This window comes from Setaria italica, chromosome I (genome assembly GCF_000263155.2).
Source record: "Setaria italica strain Yugu1 chromosome I, Setaria_italica_v2.0, whole genome shotgun sequence".
Classification (NCBI taxonomy): Eukaryota; Viridiplantae; Streptophyta; class Magnoliopsida; order Poales; family Poaceae; genus Setaria; species Setaria italica.
The window spans coordinates 15564553-15577012 of NC_028450.1; the positions used below are offsets into that span (position 1 = coordinate 15564553).

At 39.4% G+C, this 12460-nt stretch overlaps 1 protein-coding gene across 3 annotated transcripts; it reads left to right on the forward strand.

Annotated features, from left to right (window-relative positions):
- The first annotated feature begins 609 nt into the window (after positions 1-609).
- Positions 610-6006, forward strand: LOC101757209. 3 transcript variants are annotated; one of them, XM_004952304.3, is made up of 5 exons: positions 610-637; positions 742-856; positions 1786-1858; positions 4349-4687; positions 5466-6006. In XM_004952304.3, the coding sequence occupies exons 4-5, from the start codon at positions 4352-4354 to the stop codon at positions 5913-5915; spliced, it is 786 nt and encodes a 261-aa protein (XP_004952361.1). In that variant the 5' UTR covers positions 610-637; positions 742-856; positions 1786-1858; positions 4349-4351; the 3' UTR covers positions 5916-6006. The 3 variants fall into 3 exon arrangements, 2 of the variants coding, with proteins under 2 accessions (XP_004952361.1, XP_004952360.1); XR_001163477.2 differs by lacking the exons at positions 4349-4687; positions 5466-6006 and adding an exon at positions 2923-3261; XM_004952303.3 differs by lacking the exons at positions 610-637; positions 742-856; positions 1786-1858 and adding exons at positions 3315-3930; positions 4017-4248.
- The last annotated feature ends 6454 nt before the right edge of the window (positions 6007-12460 follow it).

The window sequence follows — 12460 nt, forward strand, 5'->3', positions numbered from 1 at the left end:
CCAAACTTTCCTCGTAGATTAGATTAGGGTAGTAATTTGGACTTTTTCCTTTCAGAAAATACATATTGGTACCAGATTGCGGTATTCATGATGTAGATGCGGGAGGAGCTCATTATAGACTATTTTTCTCTAAATATCCATCCTTCTTGTGTGGCAATATGACGGAGGTGAAAGTACAAATCATATCATTGGCAAAGTTTATCGTCTAGACATTTTTCAAGTAAATTATATAAGGGCCTGTTTGTTAGGATGGAATTGGCTGGAATTGGAATTAATTTCCAAAGTCATCTTGTTTGGTTGCTCCCGGAATTGGAAAGAGGGATTCCTCAGGATTCCAACTCTATCTACCGCACATTCCGACCCTAAAAAGAGGAAATCGTTTCCTCGGTCCCGAGTCCCGACCGTGACTATTCCTCTTTCCCCCCGCGCGCGCCGCCCCGACTCCTTCCCCTTGCGCCGCCGCCCACTTCCTCCGCCGCCCCCTCCTCCACTTCTCCGCCGCCCCCTCCTCCACTTCCTCCGTCGGCCCCCTCCTCCGCTGCCCCCTCCTCCGTCGACCCCCTCCAGAGCCGGCACAGAGTGCGCCGCCCGTGCACAGAGTGCGCCGCCCTTCTCGCCGGCGACCACACGCCACGCGGTGAGCCGGTGCTCCTTCCCCCTCTCCCTCCCTCTCTTCCTCGTCGACATATACAGCAATTTCTCTCCTAACCCTAACCCTTGACTCGATTTGTTCTTTTTTAGAGGCTGTAGACAGATCTGAGGGAAGGGAAGCATAGGGACGGGAGGAGGAGGAGCTCGGCAGCTATCCATTTTACTCACTGGAAGATCGACGTGCATCACCAATACTCCTGCCTTGGTGAGTCCTGCCTTGGTGACCCAAGAGCTCGATCTGTCCTGTCCTGTCCTGTACTGGTGAATCCTCACTGGAAGTTTTGATGTATAGTCCTATCCTGTTTCAGTATTGCTCGAGAAATGATATATATGTTATGAGATTGATATTGCGTGCCTCTTCAGCCTCTTTTTTTAGCTTAAGATTGTGTGCTTGTGGTCATTTGAGTCCTGTCCTATCAGGATCTGTTAGACATGAGATTGATCTGTCAAGAACTTAGAGGCCTCAAACTCTGGCATCTCACAGGCTTCTGGCTGCCATCTAAAATTTTCATATTCAAAATCTATGCGCTGGGTTAATCTGCAGGACCAGCTCTCTGAAAGCCATTGTTTACAGCCAAACCCCGAGTATAGAGGTCTACGATTGTCAGAAACCCACTTTCCATTTCTGTAGTTACATTCTGCAGGATAGATGAAGCAAACATCAGATAGAAGTCTAGAGCTAGATAACAAGCAAATTTGCATGCTCACAGAAGAAATAAATTCATTGTTTCTACGGTGGTCACACAAAATGTGTAAATACCTTTCTCTATACCCAGGTTATTGGAATTCATTTTACTATGTTATTGGAATAATTCATTTTTGTCACATATGTTATTGGAATTTATACCCAGGTTCAATTATTCATGTAATGCTTGCACTAGTGTCTTAATTTGTCTATATTTACTATGCTAAACCATGTCCTGTTTTAGAACAGTTTGTAAAACATCTATGCACAGTATATGATTGTTTGTTCATTCTGGAGTGCCAGCTGAAAGCGTCATGCATCAGTTGAACCAACTTATCTTAGCATTTCTATCACAGCTATTAGTTTTGTCCTAGTTTAAGTTCCCATCTACTTATCTGTTACTTAAGGATAATTATTTCACTGTCTCAGATCCTTTTCTCTTTTGTTAGCTACTGGTTAAGGCGTTGCTGGGCGGCTTCAAGAAGGGTGCAAGGAACTGATATGCTGAGGCATTGATACATTGTAAGTTCAAAGATTAGCGAGTGGATCCTTAGTTGAAAAATCATAGTTTTTGGTCCTTTTGAAATGTCACCTCCAAAATCTGATGGTTGTCAGATATGATAGTCTGGTACATTTTGATTCTCATGTTTGATATTTCCTCGTTGCATCATATTGCTCCTGCATGCCTTCTTCTGTGGAATACGACGTCCTGGTCATATTCGTATGCATGAAGATTCAGTTATATAAATGCTGATTGGTTAGACTCATCACCTTTGGAGTTCACCCCATTAGAATTGCATGGACTGTCCAGGCTTAACTCACCAGATCGTTGCCTTTCTTCGTTTCTTCTCACTTTTTAGAGGAGCATGTGGTGACTCAAATGTGCTTTGGTGCTAAGGAAGCATGTGGTGACTCAAATGTGGTGACAGTAGTTGGTATAGCGCCCATGGTGTATATCAGTATATGCGCTCTTATTTTCAGAGTCTGAGCGCCCATTATTTTCAGGCCGTAGTGACAGTGAGCCTAAGTTTCATTTTGGTAGAGTTGAATCTTGGTAGGTTACATAAATTATCCCTGCCACCAAGTGGTCAGAGTACAATACCTTACATATGATAGAGTTATTTAGAGCAGCTGCGAAAGACCCACCCTCAGATTGAGTCCTTGTTTTTTTTTAATACCTTACATATGATATCGTTTCTATTGTTTCAGTAGTCAGCAAGGCATCCTCTGCAATTCATTTTTCCCCTTTGTAGCTAGGAGTGAGGTTCTGAGTTCACAGGTTATTAGTTCTAGGTCTGGGAGGAATTAGGATATTGATTTGTTCAGTTGACTCTAAGATGTGTAGTTCCTGGAGCACCTTGTGTGCAGCCATCAACACAATTTCCTAAGGAAGCTTACTATGGTCAGATCTTTTGCTAATGTGGTCAGCTTACTATGGTCAGATCTTTTGCTGCTGCTTGTTTGCTTGACAGTGATGTAAAGAACTAAATTAAAAGAACTCTGTTTTGCTATGTGGCAATGTATTATTGTATGTACTGCTTTGTTTCTGGTCAAATAAAATATTCCTTTTTGCATATGTGCTTTAGATGCCTGACAACAACATAGACTTGGTTAATACAAGCATGGAGCAAATGAGAGAGATGAGTAGGAAAAAGAGAAAAAGGGTGGCTGCTTTATTTGTTTCTGCTGTCATGAGCATGATTGTGCACTGGTATCAGCGTAAGAGACCTAGACATATTGTTGATCCGAATGAAGTGGTTGAGAGAGATGTAGCTACACGCAAACAAATGCTAAGAAATCTGTACCAAGGATCAAATGTCTATTGCTATGATAGTTTGCGCCTAACTAAGAGATCATTTTATGACCTATGTGCCATCTTACGTGAGAGATGTGGTATGTGTGATAACAAGAATGTGTCGGTAGAAGAAAAGGTAGCAATATTTTTGCTTGTAGTGGGTCATGGCACTAAGATGAGGATGATTCGTAGCTCATATGGATGGTCACTTGAGCCAATCTGCCGTCACTTCAATGAGGTGCTTAGAGGTATTCTATCATTATGCCATGAATTTATCAAGCTTCCTGATCCATCAGCTGTACAACCTGAGGATTCCAAGTGGAAGTGGTTTGAAGATTGCCTTGGAGCATTAGATGGTACACACATTGACGTTTTTGTGCCTTTAGCTGACCAAGGGAGGTATAGGAATAGGAAGCAACAGATTACCACCAATGTTTTAGGGGTTTGTGATCGTCACATGAAATTTGTTTACGTCTTAGCGGGATGGGAAGGATCAGCTTCAGATTCACGTGTGCTACGTGATGCAATGTCTCGGGACGATGCATTTGTTATTCCAAGTGGGAAATACTATCTAGTAGATGCGGGATACACCAATGGACCGGGCTTTCTTGCTCCATATCGATCCACTCGCTACCACTTGAATGAGTGGGCTGCTCAAGGGCATAACCCATCCACTGCCAAAGAACTATTCAATTTGCGCCATTCAACTGCTAGAAATGTGATAGAGAGAACATTTGGGCTATTGAAGATGAGGTGGGCTATACTAAGAAGCAACTCATATTTTGACTTGCAAAATCAGGTATTCCGTAGTTAGTAACCTAGCTTGAAATTCATCTTTGAATGACCCTAGCTAGCATGCAACTCATTTCTACTAAATTCTTGCAGATTAGGATCATTAATGCTTGCTGCATATTGCACAACTTTGTAATTGATAGACAGAGAGATATGGATGATTTACTTATACACCAAGTTGATCAAGTAATATCTTTTGAACCTCATGAAGTTCAAAGTGAAGTGGGTATGATTACCAATGTTCAATCAACAAATGAATGGAGCAATTTTAGGGATACCAAAGCTAACCAAATGTTTGCTGATTACCAAGCAAGACGTGGTCAATGTATGATAAATTCTATCATCAATGCATGCTTAAAATGTATGATAAATTTTAGTGCTCCTAATATTTTACTAATAACCTTTTGTGAACATTTTTCCTGTAGGATATGGAGAAGGGCAAGAAGTCAGGCTCGGGCAGGGGTTACATTTCTTGGAATGATGACATGGACAAGGCTCTTCTTGACACATTTGTGGAGTACTATAACAAGGGTGACAGATGCCAGAATGGGTGGAAGTCTCATGTCTATACAACTGCTATCAAGAATGTCCGAGAAAAGTGTAATGTGGATATCTCAAAAGACAATATCATGGCGAGGAACAAGACCTTTGACAAACACTACACTATCATCAATGGTATGCTGGAATCAAGTGGATTTGGTTGGGATTGGAACAAAAATAAAATATCTGTTGATAGTGATGCTGTATGGGAAGAATATGTGGCGGTAAGTTTCAAAAACCACTTATTTCAATATCTGTTTAGTATTTGGCAGAATAAGAAAACTGCTAACTTGCTTTCTCAGTATTTGCATAGTTCAGGAAATAGTTCAATTTGTTGCTATAGTTTCTTGCACTGTGCAGTTGACTTGGTACCTTGGTGTATATGAGACATGAAGGTATTTCACTGAGCATGAGGTCATTGCAAAAGTAATTATGCAATACATGTGCTCTTTGTTTTAAGTGAGAGTCTGAGATAGTAGGACTATGTACACTTTGTTTTGCTACATGCATCTGTTCATTTCTGAATGTCAATTTGAATGCTACTGTGTAGGACATAACTTCTCATCAGGTATGCTACTCAAAGAGTCTATCAATTTCCTATGTTGACTACAGCTTGCTGATCTCTTTTTCTGTTCTTACTTAGCTTGTATCCTCTTCAGTTCGGTCTCTGTTTTGTTCTGCAGTGAACTGTTTGTTAAAAATATTTCATTTATATCTGGGAAGCAAATTGGTAGCTGCCGGGTACCTTGCAGTAAATAAATTCCAATTTATACTGATTGTTTGTTTGTATTGCTTGATACAAAAAAAAAGCCAAACAGCTCACTTATCCTTGCTGCAGTAATGTTAGTTAATCCTATTCAACTATTTGCTGCTGTGGCTGCCGTGCACCAGGATAGTTAATCCTATTCAGTACTGTTAGAGCACAATATATATGCATGTCTAGTATCCTTGCTATTGCTTTGAAGTTGGATATATATGTGTTAACCATTTGTTTTTTTGTAGAAAAACAAAGAAGCTTCTGGTTATAGGCACAAGACTGTCTTGTACTGGGACTCAATCAGCTTGGTGTTTGGCAAAGACCATGCTACCGGTGAAGCGGCAAGGACTGCAGCTGAGAGCTCAAAAGACATGAGTAAGGAAGATCTTAGTAACAAAGAGCCCACATCATCGGCAACTTCAGGAAGTTTAAAGAGGCAACGGTCAGGCGACTCTTTTACCTCTATGATGGCTGAAAAACTAGACAAGTTTGCTGAAGCACTAAAGGAGGAAGCCCCTAAAGGACCAACATCAAAAGAAATTCTAGACACACTGAATGAAGTACAAGGATTGGATGAAGACACTTTGTTGGACCTATTTGATATCCTGACCGGTGACGCACGCAAGTACGAGTCTCTGTTGGCGCTTCCAGAGAGGATGAGGAAGAGGTGGCTTCTAAAACAGCTCAACAAGTGAAGAAACTAGTTCATCTATATCAAGTGATGGATAATATCTATTGAACTTGTAATAATATGTAGCTCATCTGAAAGTATTATCTTGTATTTTATCTGTATTTTCCTAGCTAGAGGTATGTAACTCGTGTATGATGTGGTTTTCTTCGAAAACAGTGCTAAGTATTAGTCTGAAAACAGTGCTAAGTACTCATCTTTAATTCCTGAGAAAACAGTGCTAAGTACTCATCTTTAAGCTAGGAATTTCGAAGCTATCAGATTTAACCTATATTTTCCAAAGAAGTAGTTTCCTCTCTAATCAACCAAATAATATTTGGAATCTAATTCTAGGAATTAGTTTCTTTGTACATCCAAACAAGAAAATTGAAATGAATCTAATTCTATGGAATTTAATTCCTATTGAATCTAATTGCTAGAATGAGATTCTTAGAATGAGATTCAATTCCATCCTAACAAACGGGCCCTAACTGAAATCATCCAAAAGTTTTCATGTACATGTATTAGGTGACTCTATGCGATGAAGTATACAACATGAAAATGTTAACGAGATGATTTATATTTTGAGTGAAAAAAGGATTCGGAAGGACTGAAGGAATAAAATTCAATTCCAGGGTAGTTAAGTGGGTGCAAGGTTACACCAAAGTGAGCAGCGCAGAAAATCCTGGGAGGCAGCCCCACTTCACCGAATTTGCCGCAATTGAGTGGAACAATTTGCGTCCGTTGACATTGCTTGCCATGTCGTCCACATCAAGCTCTAAGCCTCTAGCAATTATCTCATACCTGATATTTTAGGTGCTAACTCGACAATTAAAGTGATGATCTGATAGGTTAAGCTTTGGATGATCCCGAATACTCAATGATTCCATGACAACGACGCCCAGTATTTTTTACACCTGCACCTTCAGTTTAGCTCTTAATTGACGCAATCTTCCTCCTGTCGCAGTTTCGTGCCAAGTCCCACCACTGACGAGCGCATTGTCCCTCGTGCTTGTTTCCCAGGTTTGGCAGATACTACAGGTACTATCTGTACTGCAAGCACGGCATGGCATTGCATCACCAGATATTTGTACTCCAGGACGTGTGACATCCGGATCCAATCTGGGATATTTCAGCTGTGTAGATTCTCTTTGCAGGGCGGAAATGGCAATGTTTGGTTCCTATAAATTGGCCAATATGCTCCTATGCAAATTATTGACAATTTTTTGTATCATGGTCTTAATTATTTGCTGCTAAATACTGGCGTCAAAAGGACTAGTCGAATTGGCACATAAGGTGGAAACAAATTTGGTTGCCAATGTTCTGGCGTGAACATGAACCAATTAGGGGATAAATGTGGTTGCCGATGATCTTTTGAACGCAGAATTCACACAAATAGAAACAAAATCTTTGCATGAAACATACAGATCTCCAGAATTCTAAATAGGTTGGCTTTGGATGATATGCCAGAAGTAGCTAAAATCTAACACGAGGATTTTTTATCGAGGTATTAAAAGGCTTTGTCTCTCATGGGAGCACCTCGTCTGGAAGCCCTCGCAAGTGCCAAGCTCCCAATTGAGTAAATCCATAAATAACCATGAGACTTTACATGGAACTTGGATTGCAGAAAATGACATCATCGGATGCTCGGGTGCTCCAAATTGCCTACACTGGAGTGTCTGGTGTGTGTAAACCAACTAGTCGTTGTCTACACCTACAAAATGAAATAGAGGGAGTAGTTAGTTAGCTCCTGGTCAAGTCGTTGGATGCTCCGTTACATTCCGATGAGGATCGCTGGAGCGTATGGTGATCAAGTCTTCATCTTCGTGAGGCCTTTGCAGCATAAGTCTGATGAAGCATCTTCACATGTTACCACCTGTTGCCACCGGAGCCGCTGCAACAGGCCCCCCCTCGAACCTAAGGCAGAGGAAATTCCTTATTTAACACCAGAAGATAACTTAATTATTTTCTTGGTTTTGAAAATTTTTCCCTCCCTAATATGACACTAAGTTCTAACTTCATTTCTTATTTGATATTTTTCGTCACTTCTGTTAATTAAGTTAGACGAAATGATCTCCAAATCACCTCCAAAAATCATGAAAATTTTTGTAGTGATAAAATAAATGAAGATGAACATACTTTTATTAAAAATACACATGTAGCTTTACGGTTTTAAAATTCCTATTAGACTACTTTTAAAAATTATCTCATTTTTATGGCACCAAACACTTTCAAAAAAATTATAGGATAATAAAAAATATTCCTCACATCACATTCAGTAATTTATCAAATTATTTTCTAGCATAAGTTAGATAGAGAATTATGAAGAATGGGAATTTTGGGAAAGTTTAGAAGAACCTCATGATTCTCTACGTATCTTATGATAGAAAAATATTTTTTTAACCGAAGTCAGTAGGGGAAGCCCAACCTATTTTTTGTGTATAATTTTTTTATCAGGTCCATTTAATTCACTCTAACGGAGAGTCGAATCAACACCTGGTGGATGCTACTCATGTGCTGTAACCACTAGGCTAGAAGCTCTTTGACATAGGAAATAATTTTACAGGTTATGACATCTCATTTAACAAATATTAGTTGTTTCCCAATGATTTTTGAAAGTTTTTTGTGTCATAAAAAATCAAATATGCTTCAAAAGTAGCCAAATTTGATGAATTTTAATTTGAAAATTGCAAATGTACATGCGTGTTTTTAAGCAAAATTGATTCATCTACATTTGTACTATGGCCAAAATTTTTTTTATGAATTTTGAAGATGATTTGGTGGTCGTTTCATCTGACTTAAGTGATGGAAGAAATGAAAATGTCAAATAAGGAACGGAAGTTAGAACTCGGTGTTAAATAAGGGATAGAAAATTTTTCAAAGTTAAGAAAGGAATTGGATCATCTTTTTTAGTGTTAAATAAGGAATTTTCTCTTTGGTACTTGGTTGGAGCAGCTTTACGCCGGGCATTTGAGTGTCTGTGCTTAATTAAACCTTTGTAGACCTTGTGTATCCTTATCTGCAGAAGTCGGAATGCTTTCAATGTTCTTACAACTCGGTATAATTATATTGAGATCCCTAAAATTTCCCTTTCCCTTTTAAAAGTATAACTTTTTGGATACACCAAAGCACCGCATAGCAAAACACTTTGGTGTTGTTGGGCACCGCCGAAATGTAAATTCTTCGCATGGCTAATACTACAAAACCGAGTGTGGTCAACGGATCAGCTAGCGCGTAGAGTGTGGTCAACGGATCAGCTAGCGCGTAGGGGATGGCCACACTCCCCTTCATGCCCTTTATGCAGATGCGGAATAGAGACAGCACATCACCTTCTGGCCGAATGCAGATTCACTAAGTGCCCATTTGTTTCGTAGGAATTGAAACCCATTCCAAGAAATACATTCTAGACATTGGATTCCACCGGAAATGAAGTACTCAGAATTTGATTCAATTCAATTTTTTTGTTTGGGTGTTGATGGAATTCTTCTTCATGAATCTAATTCCATATTCTGTTTGGATAGCTAAATATGGATTTTTTATAGTATGAACAAAGAGAAGATCAGATCATCCTTATGGTATGGCTGCTGAAGGTTCACACATGTCCAGTATGCCGGTTTATTCACAGAAAGATAACACGAGGTCCAGTAGTAGCAAACTGCAAAATGCCGGTAAAATACCAGAAATCAACTCACAAAGTAATGCCGGTAAAATACCAGAACTTGACTACTGAGAACACAGAAAAGTCAGGAACACAACGAACTTGATCTAAAGTCTAAACAAAGTCATACATTATGATGATACACACTCAAAATGACATGACTAATGAGCATAGTGATAGTAATCAGCATCTAAGCATGTATCACTTTTTGAGTTGCTTTAAGAGCCACCTTTTCCTCATCTCCACTGGAAGCGCCAACAAAGACTCATACTTGCATGCATCACCGGTCAGGATATCAAATAGGTCCAACAAAGTGTCTTCATCCAATCCTTGTACCTCATTCAGTGTGTTGAGAATTTCTTTTGATGTTGGGCCTTTAGGTGCTTCCTCCTTGAGTGCTTCAGCAAACTTGTCCATTTTTTCAGCCATCATAGAGGTAAAAGAGTTACCTGACCGTTGCCTCTTTAAACTTCCTGAAGTTGCCGATGATGTGGGCTCTTTGTTACTAAGATCTTCCTTACTCATTTCTTTTAAGCTCTCAGTTGCAGTCCTTGCCGCTTCACCGGTAGCATGGTCTTTGCCAAACACCAAGCTAATTGAGTCCCAGTACAAGATATTCTTGTGCCTATACCCAGAAGCTTCTTTGTTTTTCTAAAAAAACAAATGGTTAACACATGTATATCCAACCTAAACTCTGTTTTATACACAAGTTTAGGTAGCAGAAAATAAGGTTCATCCTAAAGTGAGGAGAGCAGGACATCAGAAGTAATTGCAGCATAGAAATAAAAGAATACTGCTGAACATCTAGCGCTCATGTCATACACCCCTTTGACAAAAGAAAACCTAAACAATGAAGGCTTGTCTGTGGATAACTCAAATGCTTCATTACTACAAATCATCCAAATTACTGGCACTAGCACAAAAATGATCATCCTTGCATAGATGCCCTTAGCCACGCCCCTCCTGAACATGGATAATATGATCCAGATTTGTGACCTATGTGCCAAACAGGCTGGACCAGTGAATGACAATGAAAGCAAGTTATAAAATATACAAGTCCTATGAAACATGACTAGACATCAGTATGAACACGACAGCTTAAGATTGGAATAGCAAGATTGCAGAGATCCAAACATCATGGTGGTACGGCAATACAACACAAGGGCTAGTAGAAGATACAAGGCTGAACCTGGTAAAAAAAGATTGAAGCAATTTAAACAGTTCTCCCAACCTAAAATTAGCAAAAGGTTTTAGAGTAAAGGTTTGCCTTTTGCTAGTACATAGTCAGTTACATAGAGCAAATCAGGATCCAGTAACAGATGGGGTCAACAAGAAACAGTTACATTTACAGCTTACATGTAGAAAATGGCAGGAGCTTTGAATTGCCGAATTCTCATTCCACATAGTCAGCATGTCTATTTTGTTATCTACTTCAAATCAATGTCAAACTAGTTGCAACTAGAGAGACCATTCAGATAAGGTTACTTAACAACATTCAGAAAATAGTTGCAATTAATAACTCAGTCTCTTCCTAGTTGGCGAGTTAAAGAAAACCTAAAGTTACAGCACAGGTTTATGAAAACCAACAATGCAACATTTCAGCAATTCAACAGAACTTTCAATAGACCAAGTCACCAGTCAGCCAGTCACCCTTAACATTCATTTTACATCACCCTTAACTTGGTAAGATGGCACAGAAGATGGCACATAGGTCATAAAATGATCTCTTAGTTAGGCGCAAACTATCATAGCAATAGACATTTGATCCTTGGTACAGATTTCTTAGCATTTGTTTGCGTGTAGCTACATCTCTCTCAGCCACTTCATCTGGATCAACGATATGTCTAGGTCTCTTACGCTGATACCAGTGCACAATCATGCTCATGACAGTAGAAACAAATAAAGCAGCCACTCTTTTTCTCTTTTTCCTACGCATCTCTCTCATTTGCTCCATGCTTGTATTAACCAAGTCTATGTTGTTGTCAAGCATCTAAAGCACATATGCAAAAAGGAATATTTTAATTTATCATCAAAAAAGTTCATAATTAACTAAATTAGCACCCAACATCGGAAAAGAAATGATAAAGCAAACAGCAGGTCAGCTACAGATGACCTTCCTCAAGGGATGGCAACCATTGAGCTACAGAATGAAACAATGAAACATCTATATACAATTTCTCATCTAGTCTGGACCAAAAGCTATGAAAATTGTAGTTAGCAGTTACTTATAAGTAGCATGCATACACAATGAAACAAGAGGTAGCCAAAGTGAAAAAGAAAACTCAAGATAGTGCGGAAGTAAATGTCCTAAGCTTATGGCGATTATTATAGAGCTCATGAGTACATTTGGCATGTCTGCAGCTACTTGGAGTGCTGGAAAACTTGAAGGGAATAACATCAAACCAAGTTGCTTCTGAATGTGTGCTCCAATCGTATACAAGCGGAAATACCCAACTTGTTAATAGGACTGATGAACAGGCACTCTCACAATTTAGTGCACAATTCATAAGCAACATATAAGTACCATTGCAGGTACATCAATAACTGGAACCTCAGCCGGACTGGAACTTGTCTAGTTATTTCTATACCTAAAACTTATATACTGTCGCTTCAATGGTTCTCTTCAGAGCAAATGTTGTCTAAAGTATGCAACTCTGTTTGAACCATAATGAATATGTACTAAAGTATATTTTTATGGCATACGACAGTGCCATAAAACCACACTTCTGCAAACCACAAACCACAAATACGGAGCCATGTACACTGCAATGTTTTGAAAATGCCTTGCTACACCTTCTGCATTGCACTCCTATACATGGCTTAACCACAATTTTTTAAGAGCCTACGGCTTAATGACCAAATTAATATGGCTTAAGTGGAGCCTGGGGTTTACTGACCAGATGGCAACTTGTTCA